The sequence below is a fragment of the Hemitrygon akajei genome, chromosome 3 (genome assembly GCF_048418815.1).
Source record: "Hemitrygon akajei chromosome 3, sHemAka1.3, whole genome shotgun sequence".
Lineage (NCBI taxonomy): Eukaryota > Metazoa > Chordata > Chondrichthyes > Myliobatiformes > Dasyatidae > Hemitrygon > Hemitrygon akajei.
Window position 1 is genome coordinate 14314409 of NC_133126.1, and position 27600 is coordinate 14342008.

Sequence of the window (27600 nt, forward strand, 5' to 3'; positions counted from 1 at the left end):
CCATACACATACATGATCCTCCACACCAGGACAGGTCATCTCCAGCTTCCAAATGACTCGCAGATTTGCAGATTCACAGAGTAAGCACCTTGAGATAAATACTCTGAGGCAGAACTATTGTAAGAGGGATCATCTGCCTGGCTCATCCTTTGTTGAAAGTAAATACAAACATGGGTTTCACTATTAAAGTCTGATACAACTAACAGCTGGAATCCAAAATTAGAACAAAAGGAGGGGGGGGGGGGGGGAAACAGCCCATAAATAAAGAGCAGGTTACTCAAATCCTTTTAAAGCCTTTTACTTGAAAAAAATAGATAACACTAACAGGAAAAAGGACAATATTAATAGCAGTTCTCAATATATCTGAATGACAAATCAAAGTAGCCTTTTAGCAATTACTGTAAAGGTAATAAATAAAAGAATTTGCCATCCTTACTGCTGACCCAGTCCTACTTAGGAAAATCTGAGAAATAGCAAAAGTTAGTCATTGATGACTGAGGTAAATTATGTGGATGAAGAGATGCAGATGAGCTAGAGCACCATTATACATCCAGAGCTGGCCAATGCCCACAAAGACTTGTCAGCAACAAGTTCAAAACCTCACTGATGCTGTAGATCATATGAATTGCTTCACGGATGATCTCACTTCAAGAATTTATTATAACTCATTCAGATTTTCCTTGTAATTCAAGAGAGTCAATTTGAGTCTTCTCATTACTGGCTGCCTCTGAAGTCCAACCCTGTGTCCCCATTGTGAGGGGTAGAAATGGGTAAGGCTGGCCAACTGTTGAAGCTGTATAGGGAAATCCCCTGTGCAGAAACATTGATGAACTCCAACCACACCATTGAGGAGATGGGAGGTCATCAATGGCCTATGCTCTACTGGGAGATAAGGGCTCACGAAGAAGAAGACTGGCTGCTGACAGGGTGACACAGTGGCACACCTCATAGAGCTGCCTTGCAGGACCAAGCTGGACCTCCAGGTGCTGTGTTCCAGTTTCCTCTCACATCCCAAAAAAATGTGTACATGGATAGGGTAATAGATATCTGTAAAATGTGGATGAGTGGCGGAATCTGGGGGTGGGGGAGGGAGAGAACAAGGTTAGGACAGGATTGTAGTAAGCACACTTGCTAAGTGCTCAGTGTAGACTTGATAACACAAGTGGTCTGTTTCCATGCTTAATCTCTCTACGATTCCACTGGTCTAGTCATATCGAGATCCACGCCCACACCCACCACCGCACAACGCAGGAGTTACCTTCAGTCATGCAAAACACCCGGAGGAAAGCCAACAGCTGGGCTGAGATTGGAGGCTCACTGCAATGCAGAGCAAACACACTGGACCTGGGGGAAGCACAGAGATATCAGAGTTTATAATAATAACAACAACTTATTTAGAGAGCACTTTTCACATAGATGATGTAGTTCAAAGTGCTTTACAACGGGATAAAGTCCAAACATGAAGAAAACTAATAAAAAAGATGTTAGCAAAAAGCAAGGTTAAATAAATAGCTCATTCCTGGTGTTTAAAAGTGTCAAGTGGGTCTGCATCCCTTGTAGTTTTACGTATTGAATTTCACAGTTTAGGAGTGTGACATGTCAATTATCTTTTGCCTCCACTACATTGGTGAAATCTGCCATAAATTGGGAACCGCTTCATTGAGCGCCTCTGCTCCATCTGCCAAAAGCAACTTCCCGGTGGCCAAACATGTTAATTCCCGTTCCGACATGTCGGTCCATGGCCTCCTATTGTGCAAAGATGAGGCCACCCTCAGGGTGGAGGAGCAACATCTTATATTAAATCTTGGTAGCCTCCAACTATATGGCATCAATTTCAATTTCTCCTTGCAGTAAAATAAATTTTTCCTCCCCCTCTCTGGTCTTTTACCTCTTCTCACCTACGAATCGCTTCCCTTTGGGTCCCCACCTCCTTCCCTTTCTTCTATGGTCCACTCTTCTCTCCTATAGGAATCCTTCTTCTCCAGCCACTGATCCTTCCCATCTACCTGACTTCACCTATCACTTTCCAGCTATCCTCCTCCCCCCCACCTTTTAATATTGGTGTCTTCCCCCTTTCTTTTCAGTCCTGAAGAAGGGTCTCGGGCCAAAACATAGACTGTTTATTCATTTCCACAGATGCTGCCTGACCTGCTGAGTTCCTCCAGTATATTGTGTGTGCAGCTTTTGCGGGATTATTTAAATTTAAGAGACCGGCAGAAGAAAACATGAGAGCTTGAGCAGGGTTTTAAAATGAAAGCAATTTTGTGACGTACTCCGGTCCCATCATCAGCTTCTACAATGGCACCAAAGCTGAGCACAGTCTGATTATATCTCCCCTGTAATGGCGTTAGATTTTCACTCTTGCAGCTCACAATAAAGTACCAGTAGATAGAACAGCATATCACTAAAGGAGGATTCAACTCAGCTATTTAAGTTAATAGATAGTAATCTAGTTGGGCTGCATTATTAATGTACAATCTAATGCAGCCGATATCTAGTAATTAAGCTTTCAGTGTGTGTGTTTGTTCTGCTCTGGGAATTGAAGAAGTGAGAACTGAACCCAAGGAATACTGATTATTATCCTTTTTGGTGATTTTTCGGTGCACTCCCTGGTACTTTTGTCCTGCAGTGCAATGCCACTTTCTTTTAGCTGGGAAACAAGATGAGAGATCTTACAGCTTGAGTTTGCTGTAAGTGGTATTCCTGTACTCAGTTAACAAGAAGTAGAATATAACCAAGCAACAAACAATCTGCTGGGGGAGCTCAGCAGGTCAAGCAGCATCTAAAGGGGGAAAGAATTTGTTGAAATTCTTTTTGTAAAAACTTTGCATCAGGATCAATTAGGATTCCAGCTTCTGTAGCCTCTTTTATGTCCATGGATATACCAAGATTAATCAAATCAGTGAGTGAGGAGTGAAAAGAGAACAGTTGTTGTTAAGGCTTTATTGTAGAGCAATAGGACACACGTCATGCTAGGTATAATGATTTCTTATTGATCTGGGCAGAAGCCATGTGGAAGATTGGGACATTCACAGGAAAATCTTTCTCATAGAGCACGGCTATGAACACCTTGGCTAGTCAAGGATTTTACACAGTGAATTTGTGATCAGAGGAAATTGTACTAGACATTTTTTTTGTTTTGGGGCACTTCTTACTTTTAACCAGTTCAGTTTTATCACTGAAATCCACTTCAGCTGGTACTGCTATGTAAAGAAAACTCCACATTTCTTTGGACCTAATGAGATATTAAAATGAGGGAAAATGAAAAACTGTCCACTTTCAAATTAACCAGAATTGGTGTCAGAACTTGATATTAGGGGAACCAAGATGTCTTATCCCACTAATGCCATAAATAATAAGGCCATAAGCCATCCAGCCCACTGAGTCTGTTTTGTCATTCAATCATAGCTGCTTTATTATCTCTCACCCCATTCTTCTGCCTTCTCTTCATAATTTTTGATGCCCTGACTAACCAAGAGGCTATCAACCTCTGCTTTAAATATATCCTATGACTTGGCCTCTACAGCCGTATGTGGCAATGAGTTCTGCAGAATCACCACTCTCTGGGTAAAGCAATTCCTCATCTGTGTTCTAAATGGATGCCCCTCTATTCTCAGGAATAATATGACCTAGGCAAGGATGAGGTGGATTCAGTGTTAAGTTTCATCTCTGTAAGGTTGTCTTTTGGAGTCACACAAAATGTTCTGAAGCACGTAGCATTTTGGAGAACAGATTATATCTGCTTCCTTTATTAACTGTTACTTTAATTAGTTGTGATACATACTCAAAATGAAAAGGCACAGCATGTAAAAAAATGAACACTTCTGTCAGGAAAAACACAGAATCTTTATGGTGAATGCAGCATTTAATTTGTTCTGACCAATTTAACTCACTCGAAGTTTCAGAAATAATACAATCCTCGCCCGGCAGAAGAACCTAAACTGCACTTAAAGCTTGGGGAAACAGATAGTTGGTGGGTAGAAAATGTACTTTGTCAGTCCATGGAAAGCCTGAATTAACCAAGTCAAAGCTTTGTGCATCAATTTAGAACATACATAAAGAAAGAAAAAGTCTTCAGCTCCTCAATTTACTTCCAGTTTCTCTTTTATTAATTGAAGTACATTCAGCCTATTCACCTAACATTATAAATTAGCTCTGAATCATGGAATCAGAAATTTGTGGCACAGAAGCCACTGACTCTGCTCATGGTGTCCACATGCTCAGTTGAGAAAGAGCTACTCAGACTAATTAGAGTTCCTCATTCTCTATCAGACCAAAGACACAAAAGCTGAATTAGGCCATTCGGCCCATCAAGTCTGCTCCACCATTCCACTGTGGCTGATCTATTATCCCTCTCAACCCCATTTCTCCTGCCTTCACTATGTAACCTTTGATACCCTGACTAATCGAGAACCTATCAGCCAGTATCCTTGCCAGTTATGGCATGTGAACCGTCCACGGACTTACTGAACATGATGAGTGTGTGCAAACACACCAGCAGCTGTTAGCGAAACTTAGTTAACACATTCCTGGTTGTGGAACCTCAGGAAACGCGAACTGAATTACCTTAAACCTATTGGCCTCCTTGCAAGGGGTCATTTCTATTCAGCATATGTAGGACACTCAGTTTTACATACTTCAGTGAAATCTCTCACAGTCCTTTGTCTCCAACAAACAATTACATTTTAGACAATCTTTCCTCAAAGCTAATCCTTATGGATCAGTCCTGCACCTTCTTTTATGCTATCAGATTCTTTCTGCAAAGTAGCAACCAGAAATTACAGATGTGGTCAAAGGAGCTTTGAAGTTCAGTTTCATTTGTCACATGTATATCGAAACAGAGAAATGAATTGTTTGTGTCAATGACCAACACAATCTGAGATGTGCAGTGGACAGGCCACAAGTACCTCCATACTTCAGGCACTAACATAGCAGCTTATAATTTATTGGTCCTAACCCATACCTCTTTGACACGTGGGAGGAAACTGGAGCACCTGGAGGAAACCTGCATGTTCAGGGGGAGAATGTACAAATTCTTTACTGACAACAATGGGAATTGAACCACGTTCTTAACACTGGCACTGTAAAGTGTGGTGCTAACCACTAGACTACCATGCTGGTGAGACCTGATTTCCCTGCCTTGGCCGAAATCCTGATCTTCCCATTCCCCCACGAATGGGCCACATCTAATCCCATGTTTAGAGAGATCGTAATTCCCTATTTGTTGCCACCCATTTAGCACAATTAAAGATGCTGACTTTCTGAATTTACTGCTGGCAGAAGCCTTATCATCAGCCGTTTGAGAAATTGTGGCTGTATTGCCCATGGGTCTCCACTGATTAAAACCAATGGACAGAGGAAATCATGGGAGGTGCAGATTTGTAGTTGGAACACCTCACCAGCAAAATTGGAAAATGAATGCCATTGAAGTACATTAAACAATTCATAACTGGATGTTTCTTTAATGATGGAAAAAGTAAATATAATATTATTATATACACTTTTCAGAACAAACTGAATCTGTTTGCTGTAAAAATTAAACTGCTGGAGGAACTCAGAAAGTCAAATATCATTTGGTCAAAACTCTTTCATCAGACCTCCGCTTCCACAATTGCTGCCTGCATGACTGAGTTCCTCTAGATTCCAGCACCTACAATCCCTGTGTCTCTGAATTTGTTTGATCCCAGTATAGCAAATGTCTCAGTTGTAAAGTATTTAAACTTACTTTCAAACCCTCTACAGTCTCTCTTCTCTGCATCCCTATAATCTATTCCAGACCAACAAGCCTCTAATTTAGTCCTATTGATCTTCACTAAAGTAAATTGCTCCACAAGTCATGGTTGTACCTCCAGCTCAGGAATTCCCCCCCCCCCCCCCACACACACACAAATATCTTCACCTCTCTCCTCTCTTCCTCCATTTCTTTCTCAAAAAATACTGGCAATGACAAAAATATCCCTGAAAAATAAATGCATGAGTAAACTTTCCCTGAAACCGTATATTTTCTAAATTCGCACTATTTGATTTAATTGTGAAATCCATTATAAGTCACCATACAGATAGAAATTCTTGTCCGAGGAGTTGATAGGCGAGTGTTCTCAGTGTCCGGAGACAATGAGTGGAGTTGGAGGGAAGATCACCCTGGTGAATGAAGGTGCTGGTGGAGGGACTGGTTGGGGCTCTGGTAGTGCCTCTGCCTCACGCCGCCAGAGACATGGGCTCTGCTGAGTTTGCACGTTCTCCCTGGGTTTCCTACTGATGCTCCAGTTTCCTCTCACATCCCAGAGATGTACAGGTCTGTTGGTTGGCTGACCAACGTGAAGTACATAAGAACATAAGATATAGGAGCAGGAGCAGGCCAGCGGGCCCGTTAAGCCTGTTCTGCCATTCAATATCATGGCTGATCTGACCGTGGACTCATCTTCATCTACCTGCCTTTTCCCCATAACCCTTAATTCCCCTACTATGCAAAAATCTATCCAACCTTGTCTCAAATATATTTACTGAGGTAGCCTCCACTGCTTCATTGGGCAGAGATTCACCATTCTTTGGAAAAAGCAGTTCCTCCTCATCTCCATCCAAAATTTACTCCCCAAACCTTCAGGCTATGTCCCTTAGTTCTTAGAGATAGGATCTATGGGCATTTAGAGAATCATGGTCTGATCAGGGACAGTCAGCATGGCTTTGTGAAGGGCAGATCATGCCTAACAAGCCTGATAGAGTTCTTTGAGGAGGTGACCAGGCATATAGATGAGGGTAGTGCAGTGGGTGTGATCTACATGGATTTTAGTAAGGCATTTGACAAGGTTCCACATGGTAGGCTTATTCAGAAAGTTGGAAGGCATGGGATCCAGGGAAGTTTGGCCAGGTGGATTCAGAATTGGCTTGCCTGCAGAAGGCAGAGGGTCATGGTGGAGGGAGTACATTCAAATTGGAGGGTTGTGACTAGTGGTGTCCCACAAGGATCTGTTCTGGGACCTCTACTTTTTGTGATTTTTATTAACGACCTGGATGTGGAGGTAGAAGGGTGGGTTGGCAAGTTTGCAGACTATACGGAGGTTGGTGGTGTTGTAGATTGTGTAGAGGATTGTCGAAGATTGCAGAGAGACATTGATAGGATGCAGAAGTGGGCTGAGAAGTGGCAGATGGAGTTCAACCCAGAGAAGTGTGAGGTGGTACACTTTGGAAGAACAAACTCCAAGGCAGAGTACAAAGTAAGTGTCAGGATACTTGGGAGTGTGGAGGAGCAGAGGGATCCCTGTACATGTCCACAGATCCCTGAAAGTTGCCTCACAGGTAGATAGGGTAGTTAAGAAAGCTTATGGGGTGTTAGCTTTCATAAGTCGAGGGATAGAGTTTAAGAGATGCGATGTAATGATGCAGCTCTATAAAACTCTAGTTAGGCCACACTTGGAGTACTGTGTCCAGTTCTGGTCGCCTCAGTATAGGAAGGATGTGGAAGCATTGGAAAGGGTACAGAGGAGATTTACCAGGATGCTGCTTGGTTTAGAGAGTATGGATTATGATCAGAGATTAAGGGAGCTAGGGCTTTACTCTTTGGAGAGAAGGAGGATGACAGGAGACATGATAGACGTGTACAAGATATTAAGAGGAATAGACAGAGTGGACAGCCAGTGCCTCTTCCCCAGGGCACCATTGCTCAGTACAAGAGGACATGGCTTTAAGGTAAGGGGAGGGAAATTCAAGGGGGATATTAGAGGAAGGTTTTTCACTCAGAGAGTGGTTGGTGCGTGGAATGCACTGCCTGAGTCAGTGGTGGAGGCAGATACACTAGTGAAGTTTAAGAGACTACTAGACAGGTATATGGAGGAATTTAAGGTGGGGGGTTATATGGGAAGCAGGGTTTGAGGGTCGGCACAACATTGTGGGCCGAAGGGCCAAGTCCTGTAATGTGCTGTACTATTCTATGTTCTATTCTCACCTACCAGTGGAAACAACTTTCCTGCCTCTATCTTATCTATGCCTTTCATAATTTTATATGTTTCTATAAGATCTCCTCTCATCTTTCAGAATTCCAGCAAGTACAGTCCCAGGTGACTCAACATCTCCTCATAGTCTAACCCCCTCATCTCTGGAATCAACCTGTGACCGTCCTCTGCACATCCACAAAAGCCAGTATATCCTTCCTCAAGTAAGGAGACCAGAACTGCACACAGTACTCCAAATGCGGCCCCACCAATACCCTACACAGTTGCAGCATAACCGCCCTGTGCTTAAATTCAATCCCTCTAGCACAGAAGGCCAACATTCCATTTGCCTTCTTTTACTATTTAAATAATAATCTGATCTTCCATCTTTCCTTCCAAAGTGGAAACCCAAAAGACCATAAGACATAGGAGCAGAATTAGATCATTTGGCTCATTGAGTCTGGCCACCGCAGCTGCCTGTGTATAAATTCCACAAATTCACCACCCTCAGGCTATACAAATTCCTTCACGCCTCTGTTTTAAGTGGATGCCCCTCTGTCTTGAGGCTGTGCCCTCTTGACTTAGACTCCCCCACCGTGGGAAACATCCTCTCCACATCTACTCTGTCTAGGCCTTTCAGCATTCAAAAGGTTTCAGTGAGATCCCCCTCATCCTTCTAAATTCCAGCGAGTACAGACCCAGAGCTAGCAAAAGTCCCTCATTTGATAATCCTTTCATTACCGGAATCATCCATGTGAACCTCCTCTGAACCCTCTCCAATGCCAGCACATCTTTTCTTAGATGTGGAGCCCAAAACTGTTCACAATACTCAAGGTGAGGCCTCGCCAGCATCACATCCCTGCTCTTGTATTCTAGACTTCTTGCAATTAATGCCAACATTGCATTTGCCTTCCTCACCACTGACTCTACCTGCGAGTTAACCTTTAGGGTGTTCTGCACAAGGACTCCCAACTTCCTTTGCATCTTTCCTTTAGAAAATAGTCTGCACATTTATTTCTACTACAAAAGTGCATGACCATGCATTTTCCAACAATCTATTTCATTTGCCACTTTCTTGCCCATTCTTCTAATCATAGCACCATCCAGAGACAGAGAAGCAGTTTCAGCGACAGGTTACTATCGATGCAATGCTCCTCAGACAGGATGAAGAGGTCAATACTCCCCAATGCCATTAGGCTTTACAATTCAACCGCCAGGACTTAAGAACTTTTTAAAAGCTATTATTAATGCTTTTTGAGATAGTGATTTAGATGCATATCATATTTTTTTTTACTGAGTTAAGTATTGTATGTAATTAGTTTTGCTACAACAAGTGTATGGGACATTGGAAAAAAAAAGTTGAATTTCCCCATGGGGATGAATAAAGTATCTATCTATCTATCTAATTTGTCTAAGTCCTTCTGCAGCCTACCTCTTTCCTCAACACTACCTGCCCCTCCACCAATCTTTATATCATCTGCAAACATGGCAACAAAGCCATCTATTCCATCATCTGAATCATTGATATACAGCAAAAAAAGAAACGGTCTCAACACTGACCTCTGTGGAAAACCACTAAACACTTGTAGCCAACCAGAAAACGATCCTTTTATTCCCACTCGCTGCCTGCTATCAATGCTCTAACTATGCTAGAAACATCCCTGTAATTCCATAGGCTCTTAACTTGGTAAGCAGCCTCATGTGTGGCACCTTGTCAAAGGCCTTCTGAAAGTCAAAATTATCAACACCACTGCATCCCCTTTATCTATCCTACATGTAATCTCCTTAAAGAATTCCAGCAGGTTCATCAGGCAAGATTTTCCCTTTAAGAAAACTATTCTGACCTTGTCCTATCTTGTCCTATATCACCAAGTACTCCATAACCTCATCCTTAACAATTGACTCCAACATCTTCCCACCACTGAGGTCAGGCTAACTGGTCTATAACTTCATTTCTGCTGCCTTCCTCCTTTCTTAAAGAGTGGAGTGACATTTGCAATTTTCCAGTCCTCTGGCACCATGTCAGAGTCCAATGATTTTTGAAAGACCATTCCCAATGCCTCCATAATCTCTACCGCTACTTCTTTCAGAACCCTAGGGTGCAGTTCATCTGGTCTGGGAGACTTATGTACCCTTAGGTCTTTCAGCTTTTTGAGCACCTTCTCACTTGTAACAGTAAATGCACTCACTTTTTTTCCCTCACACCCTTCAACATCTGACACACCGCTAGTGTCTTCCACAGTGAAGACTGATGAAAATACTAATTTAGCTCATCTGCGATTTCCTTGGTCCCCATTATTACTTCTCCAGCTTCATTTTCTAGCAGTCCTATATCCACTCTCTCACTTTTATTTTTTTTTACATACCTAAAAAAGCTTTTACTATCCACTTTTATATTGTTTGCTAGCTTGCTTTCATTTCATCTTTTCCCTCCTAATGATTCTTTTAGTTGCTCTCTGTAGGGTTTTAAAAGCTTCCCAGTCCTCTGTCTTCCCAATAATTTTTTTCTTTGTTGAATGCTCTCTCTTTTGCTTTTACATTAGCTTTGATTTCCCTTGTCAGCTACGGTTGAACTATTTTGCCATTTGAGTATTTGTTTTTGGAATACATCTATCCTGCACATTCTAATTTTTCTCTGAAACTCAAGCCATTGCTGTTCTGCTGTCATCCCGACCAGCATCTCCTTCCAATTTACTTCGGCCAATTCCACTCTCATACTGCTGTAATTTCCTATGCTCCACTGAAATACTCCTACATCAGGCTTTACTTTCAAATTCCAAATTGAACGCAATCATATTGTGATCACTGGTTCCTAGGGGTTCTTTTACCTTAAGCTCCTTAATCACTTCCAGATCATTACTTAACACCCAATCCAGTAAGCTGATCTCCTAGTAGGCCCAACAACAAAATGCTCTAAAAAGCCATCTTGCAGGCATTCAGCAAACTCACTCTCCTGGGGTCCATTTCCAACTTGATTTTCTCAGTCGACCTGCAAGTTGAAATTCTCCATGACGATCATAACATTGCCCTTCTGAAGCGCCTTTTCTATATTCTGATGTAATCTATGGTCCACGTCCCAGCTACTGTTGGGAGACCTGTATATAATTGCCACCAGGGTCCTTTTACCCTCGTAGTTTCTTAACTCAACCTACAAGAATTCAACATCTTCCAATCCTATATCATATCTTTCTACTGATATGATGCCATTCTTTATTAGCAGAGCTGCGCCACCTTCTCCGTCAACCTTTCTATCCCTCTGTTACATCGTGTAACCTTGGTCATTCAGCTCCCAAATACAACCATCCTTCAGCCACAATGCAGTGAAGGCCACAACATTATAACTGACAATCTGTAAAAATGCAACAAGATCATCCACCTTATTTCTTATACTCTGTGCATTGAGATATAACACTGTCTGCTGCATTTGCTACCCTGTTTGATTCTGCATCCCTAATGCACTGATACTCACCCTGCTGGCTGCAATTACGTCCTATCATCTACCTGCCCCTCCTGACAGTCTGACTGTACGCTATCTTTGCTTTTTTACCATCCATCCTATCCTGAGTCCCTTCACTCTAATTCCTACCCCCGCTAAATTAGTTTAAACCCTCCCTAACAGCTCTAACAAACCTGCCTGCAAGAATATTCGTTTGCCTCGGTTTCAGGTACAACCCATCACATTTGAACAGGTCATACCTCCTCCACAAGAGATCCCAATGACCCAAGAACCCGAAGCCCTGCCCCCTGCACCAGCTTCTCAGCCACACATTAATTTGCCAAATCATCCTGTTTCTACCCTCATTGTCACGTGACACAGGTAGCAATCCAGAAATTACTATCCGGGAGGTCCTGCTACTCATTTTTCAGCCCAGCACTCTAAATTCCTTTTTCAGAACCTTTTTGCTCTTCCTTCCTATGTCATAGGTACCAATATGTACTAAGACATCTGGCTGCTTTCCCTCTCTCCAAGATGTTGTCGAGGCGATCTGAGACGTCCTGACCTGAGAGGCAGGCAACATACCATTCGGGCATCCCGTTCACATCCACAGAATCTCCTGTCTGCTTCCCTGACAATTGAATCCCCTATCACTACTGCTCCCTTCTTCTCCCTTTTCACTTTCTGCAGCACAGACCCATGTTCAGTGCCAGTAAGCCGGTCTCCGTGGCATCCCCTTGGGAGGTCATCTCCCACAACAGTATATAACGCAGTATACTTATTATTGAGTAATAAGTTTATTACTTATAAAGCAATATACTCTCAGGGAAGAGAACTGGTGCATAGCTAGTGAGTAGAATCTAAGAGCAGTTGATGGAAATGTGGGATTAATTAATTAATTTTATTTTATTTAGAGAAACAGTACAGAACAGGCCCTTTTGGCCCAACAAGCTGCACTATCCAGCAACCCACTTAAGTAACCCTAGCCTAATCACAGGACAATTTGCAATGATTGATTAACCTACTGACTGGTATATCTTCAAACTGTGGAAAGAAACTAGAGTACCCAGAGCAAATCCATGCAGTCACTGTGGGAGGACGTGCAATCCCCTTATGGACAACTCCGACGCTCCGAGCTGTAATAGTATTGTGCCAACCACTAGGCCGCCATAGTGTTTATTTAGGTAAGTTTATTTGGATGAGTGTCAATTGATTTCTGTTTGGAGCAGGCTCATTGGGCCAAAAGGCCAGGACTGTGACAGAAAATCAGAACAGCTTATTGTCATTTCCATCAAGGTGCTCTGAAATTCCTTGCTCTTGTGCCAGTCAGAGAATAAACAACATACTTGATAATAAATGGTAAATACAATAAGTACAGCAACAAACACAAAAATAACAGAATGATGAGAAAGGGAAAGAACACTGTTATAGGGTACTTACGTTGGAATACCAGCACGTGCTAGAACTTCCGCTTTCATTGCGTAGAGTCGGTCACTTTTACTTACTCCCAGTTTTATCTTCACTCTATCGTGAGAGTTATTATTGAAGAAAAATCCATTGTGTATCACAAATTCAGCATTGGATCGAGTCCCATAGAAAATGTAGATCTGAAAAATTGAGTATTTTCTGTGTGAGCTGAGTACAGAGTATTTGGCAAATTACCGTAACCATGCAACTCCAAGTCTCAGATCTTAGTGCTCAGAGAGCGAGTCTCCTATTTGAATAAGAGTTTTTAAGCAGTCTTGGCTTAACTTGCAAATACATTTTCCTAAAAGGATTCAGGGCTTACTGTATTTTCAACTCCTTTTTACAGGGAACTCTAAAAAGAAAACTTATCGTAAATAACTAACAAAATGCAGAGGCACAAGAGTGAAATGTTTTCATTGTTTGAACTATACAATGAAAAATCTCTTGAAACAGAATGAGCAAACAAGGCAATTATAGGAATGAACTAAAATACTAAATTGCACTGCCCAGCAACCCACCTATTTAACCTTAGCCAAATCACAGGATAAGTTACAATGACCAAATAACTTATTAACTGGTACACCTTTGGACTGTTGGAGAAAACCAGAGAACCCATGGAAAACCCACGCAGTTATGGGGAGGAACATGCAAACTCCTTACAGATGGTGCTAGAATCGAAAACCAAACTTTGATGCCCCGAGTTCTAATAGAATTGTGCTAACCATAACCCTACCATGGTGCCTTCAATAGTCTAATTTCTTAGTCTAGCTCCTTAGCATCTTTAATCCTAAAAATCTGATCATTGTCATCCAGGTTATTATTTCAGGAACATACTAATAAAGCATTGCTCCATAATTTAGAATTTATTTAAATCTTACATCCATACCACAACGTGAGGAAGTAAAAATCTTTGTGTTATGACTCCGTCACAGTGTACAGACATGTGAATTCAAAAGTCTAATGGCTTGTAGAAAGAAGCTGTCCCGTAGCCTGTTGTTTCTGGTTTTAATGCCATGATACCGTTCGCCAGACGGAAGAAGCTGAAACAGTTTATGGTTGGGGTGACTGGTGTCTCCAGTGATCTTTCATGCCTTCTTTCTGCACCTGCTGATATAAATGTCCTCAATGGAGGGAAGTTCACATCCACAGATGTGCTGGGCTGTCCATACCACTCTCTGAAATGCCCTGTGATCAAGGCTGGTGCAGTTCCTGTACCAGGCGGTGATACAGCCAGTCAGTATGGTCTCAATGGTGCCCCTGTAAAAGGTCTTAAGGATTTGAGGGTCCATGCAGAATTTCTTCAGTCGCCTGAGGTGGAAGAGACACTCTTGTGCTTTTTTTTTTGCTACAAAGCCAGTGTGTACAGTTCAGGTGAGATCATCAGTGATGTGTATACTGAGGACTTTGAAACTACTCACCCTGCAAAACAGTAGATCCATTGATGTTGATCAGGGTAAGCCTGTCTCCATTCTTTCTGTAATCCACAATCAGCTCTCTTGATTTTTGGACATTAAGGGAGAGGTTGTTATCCTGGCACCACTGTGTCAGGGTGTCAACCTCTCCTCCATAGGCTATCTCATCACCGGTAGAAATAAGGCCGATCAAAGTAGTGTCATCTGCGAATTTGATCAGCGGATTGGAGCTGTGTGTTGCAGCAGAGTTGTGGGTGTAAAGGGAGTGGAGAAGGGAAATCAGTACACAACCCTGGAGGGCACCTGTGTTGAGGGACAGACAGGTAGAGGTGAGGGAGCCCATCCTTACCTCCTTCAATGATCCCAGTGGTAAGTCTAGGATCCAGCAGCACAAGGTGGGGTGCTCGCCAAGGTCTCTGAGCTTCCTGTCTAGACTGGAGGGAATTATGGGAACTGTAGTCCAGGAATGGCATTCTAACGTATGCATCACTCTTCTCCAGGTGAGGGAGGATGGAGTGTAGTGCTGTGGCTGTGGCGTCATTGGTAGACCAGTTCCATTAATAGGCGAATTGTAGGGGGGTCCAGTCTGGGTGGCAGCACACTGCAGATGTAGTCTTTTAACTAGCCTCTCAAAGCATTTGCTTATAATTGAGGCGAGTGTGACAGGGCATGCTACCTTAGTGTTCTTAGGTACAGGGACAATGATGGATGATTTGAAACAGGTGGGCATTACACACGGGGAGAGGGAGAAATTAAGAATGTCCGTAAACACACCAGCCAGCTGTTCAGCAAACACTTTAAGGACGCGCCCTGGGATGCCGTCCGGCCCCACTGCCTTGTGGTTGTTGACATATTGAAATGTTCTACGTATCTCAGCCACGGAGATGACCAAGATGCAGGTCTTGTCGGCAGCTCTCCTCGGGGGTTCAGTCCTATCAATCTCAAATCAAGCATAAAAAACATTCAGCTTGTCTGTGAACGAGGTGGATGTACTGCTGTGTTCCCTCTTGGAAGTCCGCGATGGTACGCAGTCCTTGCCATACGCAGCGTGTGTCATTGTCACAGAGTTGTGACTGGATTTTGTCCTTGTGTTGCCGTTTTGCCAGTTTGATGGCTCTATGTAAATTATCTCATGACTTCCTGTTGGTCTCCGGAGGCGAAGGCTTTATCCCCTGGGCTGAGAGCAGCAAGCACTGAACTATTTATCCAAGGTGACTCATGCTGATTGGGACTTTTAAACTGAGGCCCATCTGACCATAGAGAGGAGAATGGGAATTGTTTTGTTTCCGTTCTGATCAATAATCATCTCTTATCAAGTATCAGATGATTTGGTTAATTTATTTCACAGCTACATAAAAATTAACTGTCACATCTCCTATATCACTGCAGCAACAACATTTTAAAAGTACTTTACTGGGTGTAAGTGGTTTGGAAGATCTCAAAATCACAAAAGGTTTGTAACTACCTTTATGAAGTATTACTGGTAGTCATGGCTTCATCTGTTGAGTCTTTAAGGTCCAGAATTGGCTTCTTAAATCTCATACCTTTTCCGTAAGACATGGGAGCAGAATAAGGCCACTTGAGCCTGCTCTGCCTTTCCATCATGGCTGATTTATTATCCCTCTCAACCCCATTCTCCAGCCTTCTCTTGGTAACATTTGACACCCTGACTAATCAAGAACCTATCAACCTCTGCTCAATGACTTTTCATTCCTAAAAAGATGTTTTTTAACAACCAAATTTTGATCATTGGTACTAATACTTGTCAAGTTTTGTTTTATGACATTGCTGTTCAGTGCCTTGAGATCTTCTCAAATGATAGAGTCATACAGTAGTACAGAACAGAAATAGGTGCTTCGGCCCTACTCAGATTCCTGTTTAAGCTAGAACCATATGCCCATGATTGGCCCACATTCCTGTAAACCTTTCTGATCCAAGTGTGCATCGATTACTTTGTTCAAGACTTTACACAAACACAAACCTGCATTATTAAATTTTGCATATGATCTTTTAAAATTTGAAACAAGTTCCCATCTTCTTAAAATTATTATGCACAAATACACTACTGTACAGAAACATGCCATTCAGTCCATCTAGTCTGTGCCAAACTGTTATTCTGCCTAGTTGCGTCATCTTGCATCTGGACCACAGGTCTCTACACCCCTCCTATCCATGTACTTAATAGAGTATTTAGTTGGAGTATAAGTGTATATGGAAGAAAAGTAAAAATAAAAAATTGCTCAGGGTCTTTACACTGGAAGTGTGGTCAACAAGATCCAAACAAGTTCATATATATTTTTCATTGATTAGCTAAAGATGGTGGTACTTGGCAATATAGAACAGACACTGTTCACACTTTATGCCAATGCACTCCAATGTAGCTTAAATGTTCAGCAAACAACCCCAATGACAATTTTCACTAGTATTCCCCTGTATTCTTTAAGCTAGTAAGGTACATAGGTCCGAACCCAAGCTGCAGCAAGTTTGATTTGGGTAACTTCTCCATACTAAGCTCCTGAATGTTCACTTTGTGACTTCAATTACTTACATGAAGAGTCTGGGCTCATCATGAGCTGAGTGTTCAGACAAGACTTTCACTTTAACCCAAGCTTGATGCATTGTTAGACAATGTGTAAAAACTGTGGAAAGTCCTACTGAAACAGTGACACATTCAAACAAAAAAAAGTGTGGGAAATGAAGCACAGGCATCGACAAAGGTGAGGGTTAGCATTTAAACCCTCAAAACTGCTCAAGTTATTTTTTCCCCACATCCCCTGTCTCATTGTCCTATTTGTCTAGAGTTTAGATTTAAATAAATTCATCCCAGAAAAAGCAGATTCTCAACTTCTCTGCACCGAGTGCCATTTCTGTAGAAAACACAATTTTTTTATCCTTGCTTACAAGTACCATTACTATAATGCGATGATGTTAATGCGGCTTTCTTTACAAATCCCTCGAGAAATATGAAACCTATAATTTTCTTCCTTACCTGGTCTTCAGCTTTGTAATCCTGCAGAGCCACACATTCACATCTGTCATCCTCCAAGTTGTATCCAGTTGTGATCTACAAAGGGAAGAGCTGAACGTAAAGAGGGTGTATACAGAAGTTGCACAGAAAACAGGGATCTCCCAAGTTTTTGTAATAATTTAGGATATTGATAAAATGACCTGTGTGTGTAAAACAGCATAAGGCCAGAAGACATAGGAGTAGAATTAGGCCATTCAGTCCATCAAGTCTGTTCCACCATTTCATCATGGCCGATTATTTTTTCCTTTCAACCCCATTCTTCAGACTTCTCAAAGTTCAAAGTAAATTTATCATCAGAATACATACATATCACCATATATAACCCTGAGATTTATTTTCATGCATGCATTCACAGTAGAACAAAGAAATACAATGGAATCAATGAAAAACTACACACAAAGATTGACGAGCAAGAAGTTTGCAAAAAAAAAGTTCCCCCTAACCTTTGATGACCTTACTGACCTAGAAGGGTGGAGGGGTGGAGATGCATCACTCTCAAAAGGAGGTGTAAGGTGCTCCTTCCCTCCGCTAACCTGCAGGTCCCCTTGGACAAGGTGTAGTACCTGCTTAGCCGCACCCCCTCGCCCACAATCAGGGCCACGTGAAGCCATGGGAGCAGTTGGTGGATGGTCATATCAGCAGCTGGTGCATCTCACAAGTCCTGGTTATGTGACCACTGACGCCAGGCAGACAATCTCTGAAGAGTATTGATAATGGCTGGGGTTGCCAGTCCTGTAAGGACACTACCCAGAAGAATGACAAACTGCTTTTGTAGAAAGATTTGCCAAGAACAATCATGGTCATGGAAAGACCACGATCACCTACATCATATGACACAGCACATTAATGAATAAACAAACTGATCTCAAACCTGTAAATCTTTACGTATAATGACTTAGCCTCCACAACCGTCTTTGGAAGTGCATTCTACAGATTTACCTCCCTGAGGCTAAAGTAGTTCCCCCTCTTCTCTGTTCTGAAGGAATGTCTTTGTATTCTGAGGCTATGCCCGCTGATCATAGACTCGACCACTAATGGAAACATCCTCTGCACATCCACTTTATCGTAGGGGAAATATGTCTTCTTTCCATATATCACGAGGCAAAAACAAATGACAGTTTATCGATCTTCACGGAGCGGTGCCTCAGAAAGGCGGCGTCCATCATTAATGACCCCCATCACTCAGGTCATTTCTTGTTCTCATAGCTACCATCAGGAAGGAGGTACAGAAGTCTGAAGACATACACTCAATGATTGAGGAACAGCTTCTTCCACTCTGCTATCAGACTTCTGAATGGAAACTGAACCCATGAACACTACCTCACTACATTATTGTTTCTATTTCTGCACAACTTAATAAACATAATTATTGAATATATATAGTACCTATAATAAGTATTCACCCCCTTGGAAGTCTGCATATTTTATTGTTTTACAACATTGATTCATAGTAGATTTAACTTGGCTTTTTTGACACTGATCAATAGAAAAAGACTCTTTGGTGTCAAAGTGAAAACAAAGTGATCTAAATAAATTACAAATATAAAACAAAATAATTGATTGCATAAGTATTCACTTCCTTTAATATGACACAGCAGATCATCAATGGTGCAGCCAATTGGTTTTAGAAGTCACATAATTAGTTAAATGGAGATCACCTGTGTACAGTCAAGGTGTCTCAATTGACTATAGTAAAAATACACCTGTACCTGGAAGGTCCAGCTGCTGGTGGGTCAGTATCCTGGCAAAAACTACAACATGAAGACAAAATAACATGCCAAGGAATTCCATGAAAAGGTTATTGAAAAGCAAAGTCAGGAGATGAATACCTGAAAATTTCCAAGTCACTGAATATCCGTTGGAGCACCAGTCACTTTGGACAGATGGGGCTTGTCAGCTGTGGTTGGCAGCTCATCTAGGAGAAGGAAAACTCTGATCTCAAACCTCAGCTGCCTTGCGGCTATACCCACTCATGGGGACGGCTTCGGGAGTAAACCTCGAGGAAACAATCCAGAGCTGGAGTCCGTAAGGCAATCCTAGATTGAGTTCAATGCTGACCAGCAACTCCTGCAAAGCTGCTCGTACTAAACTGTATCGGTCTTTGCCATTCCTTTGGGTTCATCAGATGTGTGGAGAGGGGGAACTTGCTACATGGGCAACAGCTTGCTCTCCCTATCGTACTGCCCTGGCTCAATATCTAGACAGCTAGGATGCAATATCCATGGTTAACTCTGACCAACAGCGGCCCTCACTTCACCTCACTGTTAAGTCAATCATCAAAAAAATGGAAAGAATATGGCACAGCTGTAAATCTGCCTAGAGCAGGTTGTCTTCAAAAACTGAGTGACCGTGCAAGAAGGGGACTAGTGAGTGAGGCCACCAAGAGACCTATGACAACTCTGGAGAAGTTACAAGCTTCAGTTGCTGAGATGGGAGAGACCGCACACACAACAACTGTTGCCAGGTGCTTCACCAGTCGCAGCTTTATGGGAGAGGGGCAAAGAGAAAGCCACTGTTGAAAATAACTCTCATAAAATCTCAGCTAGAGTTTGCCAGAAGGCATATGGGAGACTCTGAAGTCAGTTGGAAGAAGGTTCTATGGTCTGGTAAAACCAAAATTGAGCTTTTTGGCCATCAGACTAAGTGCTATGTTTGGCATAAGCTAAATACCACACATCATCAAAAATATACCATCTCTACTGTGAAGCATGGTGGTGGCTGCATCATACTGTGGGGATGCCTCACTGTAGCAGACCCTGGAAGGCTTGTGAAGGTAGAGGGTAAAATTAATGCAGCAAAATAGAGGAAATCCTGGAGGAAAACCTGAAGCAGTCTGGAAGAGAACTAGGACTTGGGAGATTTGTTTACCACCAAGACAATGACCCCAAGCATAAAGCCAAAGCTGTACAGGAATGGCTTTAAAAACAACAAAGTTAACATCCTGCAGTAGCCAAGTTAGAGTCCAGACCTTAATCCAATTAAGACTTTGTGGCTGGACTTGAAATCACAATCCCTATGTAATCTGACAGAGCTTGAGGAGTTTTGGAAAAAAGAATGGGGAAAAATTGTAGTGTCTTTTAAGAGACTTTTGGATAGGTACATGGAGCTTAGAAAAATAGAGGGCTATGGGGAAGTCTAGTAATTTCTAAGGTAGGGACATGTTCGGCACAACTTTGTGGGCCGAAGGGCCTGTATTGTGCTGTACATTTTCTATGTTTCAATGTGTCCAGATGTGCAAAGCTGATAGAGACCCATCCACACAGACTCACGGCTGTAACTGTTGGCAAAGGTACATCTACTGACTTGAAGGGACTGAATACTTAAGTAAACAATTATTTTGTGTTTTATATTTGTAATTAATTTAGATCACCTTGTAGAGATCTGTTTTCACTTTGACACAAAAGGGTCTTTTTCTGTTGATCAGTGTCAAATTTTTTAAAAAGCCAAATTAAATTCACTGTGATTCAATGTTGTAAAAAATCTTCTAAGGGGGTGAACACTTTTAGTAAGCACTGTATATTTACTGTAATTCAGTTTTTTTTTTCTATTATTACGTATTGCACTGTACTGGTGTTGCAATGATAACAAAGTTAACAACATATCTTGGTGATATTAAACCCAGTTCTGATTCTTTGGAGTCAGTTTCAATAAAAACTCCCTTAGTACAATAAAATGGACTCATAACTTCAAAATCTACCACATTTTGGCCTGCACCTTATTGCAAGCCTGCACTGCCTTTTCTCTGTAACTGTAACTCATTCTCCATTCTGTTACTGTTTTCTCCTGCTCTACCTCAATGGACTGATGTGTTGAAATGATCTGTGTGGATAGCATGCAAAACAGTTTTTCACTGGACCTCTGTATACATGGCAATGATAAACCAATTTACCAATGCACATCTGTTTGACTGCACATTGCACATTTAGATGGAGACGTAACAAAGATTTTTACTCATGTATGTCAAGATGTAAGTAATAAAGTCAATTCAACTCAACCATCCCCAAATGTTGTTCACTTACAACAAATAGCATCTTCATGACACAACAATACAGTAACATGTAAAAAGTGCCTGTGGGTGCTATGGCATGTTACATCCTTTATTTGGGGTTTGTGACTTCTCAAACACAGACCCAATAGATTCCCTGCACCTCATCGAGCAATTTATGCACAATGGGTGAGTAGCCAGACAGTTAACCCTTCTACCTGGGCAGAAGTGCACCAACTAAGCAAATTCAACAGTTATCACTCGCTGTTGGGAAACCGGAACAGGGGTCGGCCATTCATCCCCTCAAGTCCGTGCTGCCATTCAGTTACATCATGGCTGATCTTGTGCTGCAACTCCATTTCTGGCTTAATATTTCACGATACTGAATAAAGGTTCATTACAGAGACACAAAGCTGAAATCCGAAGCAACACACAGAGTACTGGAAGAACTCAGCAGGTCAGGCAGCATCTGAGGAGGGAAATAGACACTCGATGATTTGGGTTGAGACCCTTCATCAGGACTGGGTCAGGCTGAGACTCTACAACCAGTCCAGACTTATTTTTATCTAGAGATACAGAAAGGTATCAGACCTTTCTGGCCAAACAAGCTTATGTAACCCAATTACACTCACGTGACCAATTAACTTGCTAATCTATGTCTTTGGAATGTGGGAGAAAACTGGAGCACATGATTGCTGATGTTGCATAGTGTTACACGAACAATCACGCTACCATGTTGACCTAGTACAGGCCACAACTCGAAGTGTGACTGTTCATTTCCCTCCACACATACGGTCCGACCTGCTCAGTTCTTCCAGAACTTTGTATGTTGCACTTAAAGTTCATCATACCTTTTCCTGAAGCATCCTTTGTCCCAATATCCACAGTTGTATTGGAGGAAGAACACCAGATTTATATTGCTCTTTGCAAAATGAAGTGCTTACTAACTACCCTCCTCAGCTCCTGGTCACAAATTTAAGGTTATCAATCTCATTCTTACACACCACATTTGAGGAAATGGCTTCGCTGCATTGGTCCTACAGTGTTGATTAAAAGCAGATGGAAAGTGAGATTCCACTAGCACATGGGTTAAGCTTTCATGCAGAAATCTGTTGGCTGGGTCACACTGATTTGTTGGAAGAAATTAGACAGTTCATTGTTGACTGCAATAATGAGGATAGAAACATAAAACATTACAGAACAGTACAGGCCCTTCAGCACACAAAGTGTGCCAACCTTTTAATCTACTCCAAGATCAACCGAACTCTTCACTTCCAGATAGCTCTCCATTTTCCTATCATTCATTTGCAAATCTTAGTCTCTGAAATGTCCCTAATGTATCTGCCTCTACCACTGCCAAACCATGCAGCTATAACTCTGGGTAAAGAACATCCCCCTATACTTTCCTCCAATTGCTTTAAAATATACCCCCTCGTATTAGCAAAGACAGGTAACCACATAATATTAGTGGCAAACTGAATGCTGAAACTGTGTCAAGGGGCTGTTTTCAAGTGGTAAATGTACCGAATGCTCAATTGCTTACATCATGTGGAACAAAGCTTTTCATATTGTGTAGATGGAGGTTTTCACCTACCAAACCATTGGTGTGATTGCACATATCCCACAAGGGTATCAAGGCCAAAGTGACCCGGGAACCATCTTCAGTTGGAATTTGATTCTGGCGTGTCATGACTGAAGATACAGCCCATCTGTAACAAACAGAGAATACAGCAGTTACGAAACTGGTATGCAAGTATTTGTAACTAATGCTTTCCAAATCCTTCAGCATTCTGTATTTTTTGGAAGGAACTGCATAAACACATGTGAATATACACCCTGTGGGTGAATATTTGGCCAGTTACTCTTCATACACAAAAATCACATAGAAGATTCACACTATTTACATTGTGTGATACCATTGACGGAAAGTAGCTAATTGCAAAGCACATTCTACATTTCAGGAAATATATATGCTTCAGCTATCAGCTCTACACTGCACTAGTATTGAAGGGCGATGCACAAAGGAATCCCAGTTAAAGCTGAGATAAGAAGATTCTCAACTCAGAAATCTCTGAATCTTCAGAATTTTCTGATTCTAAGGACTGAGGCCACACAGCTGTTGAAAATATATAAAGCCAAAATCAATAATTATTTTTTGATATTGAAGGACTCAAAGGTAATGGGATGTGGCACAAAATTTCAGCTGAGGCAGGGAATCAGTGATAATCACATAGAAAGAAGGAATAGGATTGAAGGCCAGTAACATCAGTCCTGCTGCTTTTTACTGAATGCCAAGACCAAAGAGGACACCTCTGGAAGATGACTTTAACAGCTTTATTTCCTCCAGGTCTCTCACTACTTGTAAACACAAGAGATTCTGCAGATGCTGGAAATCCAGAGTAACACACACAAAATGCTGGAGGGAAACTCAGCAGGCCAGGTAGCAGCTATGGAGCGGAATAAACAATCGACATTTTGGGGCAAAACCCTTCATCGGGATACTATTCTCATGACTTGTCGGTGTATTCAAAAGATCAGACTCCAGCTGTTCTGCTATGAGAAAACACTTACGTTTTTTTTAAGAAACACAGCACGATAATAGGTCCTTTCAGCCCAATGAACCTGCACTGTTCAATTACACCCATTTGGCCAATTAACCTATGTGCCTTTGGAATGTAGGAGAATACTGGAGCACCCGGAAAGGACGGACAAACTCCTTACAGACAATGGCGGGAAATGAACCCGGGTTGCTGGCACTGTAACAGTGTCATGCTCACTGCTAAGCTACCGTGTCAGCCTATCAAATATTTCTCAGGAAAGGAATAAATCTTAGATCTGTAAAGTAGATCAAATGGGATCAGTGGAAGACTTCACGTGGGGATGCTGAAGGGACGATTTCCAGTTCTCGCACATGTAACCTCCATGATGAGCCTGGCATGGCAACTGCTCTTGCTGTGGACTAAGAGAACCTGCAGAGAGTGGTAAGTATGGCCCAATCCTTCCTTCCAGTCCACCTACGTGATGTGTTGCTTCACAAAGGCTAACAGCATCGTCAAGGATGCTTGTCATTCTGGCCATTCCCTTCTCTATCTTCTACCTTCTGGGAACAGACACAGCATTTTAAAAGGCAAGACATTTACACTTCGAAACAGCTTCTTTCTCACTATCAGATTTCTGAAGCAATCATCGGCTTCACAACCCCTTCCCACTGGTGCTGCTATACTTTCATACTCATAACTCTTACCCCTCTCAGATATTCAGTTATTAACACTTCAGCATTTCAACTTGCACTACAATCTCTTCACCACTCTGCTGTTTTATACTTAACACTGTACATATTGTGTTCATTATTACCATTACTGCCAACTCTGAGCTTCACGGCAGCAAGGAATTTCATTCCACATAGGTGTAAATGACAATATACCTATCTGAATATGAACCTGAGTGAGGCTAGCCTTTGTCAGGTGTATAACCGTTAGGTATTAGCATAACCTTTCAACCTCAATAAAAATTCCTTAAAGTGCATGCCTCAATCCATGGGCCAAAAGTGGAATAACTCTGGCCCTCAGGATAGTTCGGGAGTTTCTCAAGGATTACTAATAACAATCAACTAGATAAATTACACAAAGTACACTGCAGATGCTGTGGTCAAATCAACATGTACAAACAAGCTGGATGAACTCAGCAGGTCGGGCAGCATCCGTTGAAACGAGCAGTCAACGTTTCGGGTCAAGACCCTTCGTCAGGACTGAAGGAGGAAGGGGCAGGGGCCCTATAAAGAAGGTGGGGGGGAGGGTGAAAGGTGCCAGGTGAAAAACCAATCAGAGGAAAGATCAAGGAGTGGGGGAGAGGAAGCAGGGAGGGGATAGGCAGGAGAGGTGAAGAAGGAATCTAAGGGCAAAGCACTATGGGTAGTAGAAGGTATTATCATGAGAGAGGTGATAGGCAGCTAGAAGACGAGGCAGAATGAAAGTGGGTTTGGGGAAGGGAGATGGAGGGAATTACCAGAAGTTGGAGAATTTGATGTTCATACCAAGGGGCTGGAGACTACCCAGACGGTTTATGAGGTGTTGCTCCTCCAACCTGAGTTTGGCCTCATCATGGCAGTAGAGGAGGCCATGTATGGACGTATCTGAATGGGAATGTGAAGCAGAGTTGAAGTGGGTGGCAACCGGGAGATCCTGTCTGTTGTGGCGGACAGAGCGGAGGTGCTCGACGAAGCGGTCCCCCAATCTGTGTCAGGTCTTGCCGATGTAGTGGAGGCTGCACCGGGAGCACCGGATGCAATAGATGACCACCACTCAGCACATCTTTCCCTCTTTACCCCTCTCTGCTTTTCCGCGACTGCCTGGTCCACACGTCCCTCCCCACAGATCTCCCACCTGGTACTCTACATTGGCGAGACCCGACGCAGATTGGGGGACCGCTTTGTCGAGCACCTCCGCTCCGTCTGCCACAACAGACAGGATCTCTCGGTTGCCACCCACTTCAACTCTGCTTCACATTCCCATTCGGATATGTCCATACATGGCCTCCTCTACTGCCATGATGAGGCCAAACTCAGGTTGGAGGAGCAACACCTCATATACCCTCTAGGTAGTCTCCAGCCCCTTGGTATGAACATTGAATTCTCCAACTTCCGGTAATTCCCTCCCTCTCCCTTCCCCCATCCCAGTTTCACTCTGCCTCGTCTTCCAGCTGCCTATCACTTCTCTCATGATTCTGCCTTCTTCTACTACCCATAGTGCTTTCCCCTTACATTCCTTCACCTCTCCTGCCTACCCCTCCCTGCTTCCCCTCCCCAATCCCTTGATCTTTCCTCTGATTGGTTTTTCACCAGGCACCTTCCACCCTCCCCCCAGCTTCTTTATAGGGCCCCTGCCCCCTCCTTCTTCAGTCCTGACGAAGGGTCTCGGCCCGAAACATTGACTGCTCGTTTCAACGGATGCTGCCCGACCTGCTGAGTTCATCCAGCTTGTTTGTACGTGTTATCTAGAGAAATTATACTGCTAAGGATTGAATGTGCTGAGATTTCCACAATATTTAATCACTTTTTACTAGTGATAAAAATAAAGATTGCATCTGGTGCTCATGAAGCAGTGAGAAATGTGGAGTAATCTTCAGAACATGCATTCCAAATGTTATTTTTTATTATTTAGAGATCACTATGGAGCACGCTCTTCCAGTCCACAGCTGAGCAACCTATCAATTTAACCCCCAAGCCTCATCACTGGACAATTTACAATGATCATCTAACCTACTAAGCGGTACATCTTGGACTGTGGGAAGAAACTGGAGAACTTGGAGGAAACTTACGGAAAGAACTTACAACTTTCTTGCAGAGGACTCCAGAATTGAACTTTGAACTTTGATGCCCCCAAGCTATAACAACGTTGTGCTAACCACTATGCTACTGTGGTGCCCCAATAATGTTTCCAATGCATCTTTTTGATCCCAATAACACGAGAAGGAGGAGTGGGCCATTCTGTCCCTCAGGTCTCTCCGCCTGGATGCAGTGCAATGAAACCTCACTGGCAGGTAACATGGTCAGTGCAAAAACCAGCAGCTACACACAGACATCTGAAAAACCAGAATGAATCTTCTTGTGTATTTCTCATCTTACAAAAAGTTGCATTTAGAGGAAAGAGGACTTTGAGGTCATTTTTGATGTGTGCTATCCTTCGCTCATTCTCAGAACGTCCAGGACAACGCATTTTACATCTTGGAATTGAGTGATAGGACATCAGATGAATAAGATGGATTGCACATGCACTGAAGTCCACATTATTAAAATGAGGCAGTAGTTTCCCACACACTGCTGCAGACAAAATATTACACAGGACCATACAGACATTTAAAAAAAATACTGTCGCTCTTCTCGTGAATTTTCTTCTGTAACATTTTCTTTTAAATACCGACCTGTAGTCATCAAAGGTGAAGGATTCCTTCAAGGGCAGCTTACTTGCAGTCGGGTGGGTCTGGGAATCGAAGAATGAAAGAGTAGGTTCAGGGGGTAATGAAAGGGAACAAACAGGAGAAAGAGAAAGAGAGAGAGAGAGAGAGAGAAAGAAAGAAAAGTGGGGGGCAAGAGAAAGAGAAGCATAAGTCAGTCAACAGAATTTCATTACTTAGCAGCCTAACAGATACTAACAAGAGCCAAATGTAGCAAGAGGAGTCCAGCCGAGCTATGGCTGGATCATCGTGCCATAATGCTCCCATACATCACTGTCAACTTAATTTGTTGTACCCAGCAGCTGTCATAAATCTGCTCCATCAACTCCTGCAAGCAGAACCCACCAGCAATACAAAAATAAAACTTAGCGCCTGTGACAGTAACGCAATCT

At 42.5% G+C, this 27600-nt stretch overlaps 1 protein-coding gene across 6 annotated transcripts in view; it reads right to left on the bottom strand.

The window, feature by feature from the left end:
• Window positions 1-27600, bottom strand: part of setd3 (SET domain containing 3, actin histidine methyltransferase) — a 156170-nt gene that overhangs the window by 16109 nt on the left and 112461 nt on the right. For all 6 annotated transcript variants that reach the window (XM_073039207.1, XM_073039202.1, XM_073039203.1 and 3 more), the window contains exons 7-11: window positions 27176-27234; window positions 22851-22965; window positions 17233-17307; window positions 12805-12971; window positions 1259-1344 (exon numbers count right to left, since the gene is read on the bottom strand). In XM_073039207.1, coding sequence (XP_072895308.1) covers window positions 1259-1344; window positions 12805-12971; window positions 17233-17307; window positions 22851-22965; window positions 27176-27234 — 502 coding nt within the window. The remainder of the gene's footprint in view (window positions 1-1258; window positions 1345-12804; window positions 12972-17232; window positions 17308-22850; window positions 22966-27175; window positions 27235-27600) is intronic.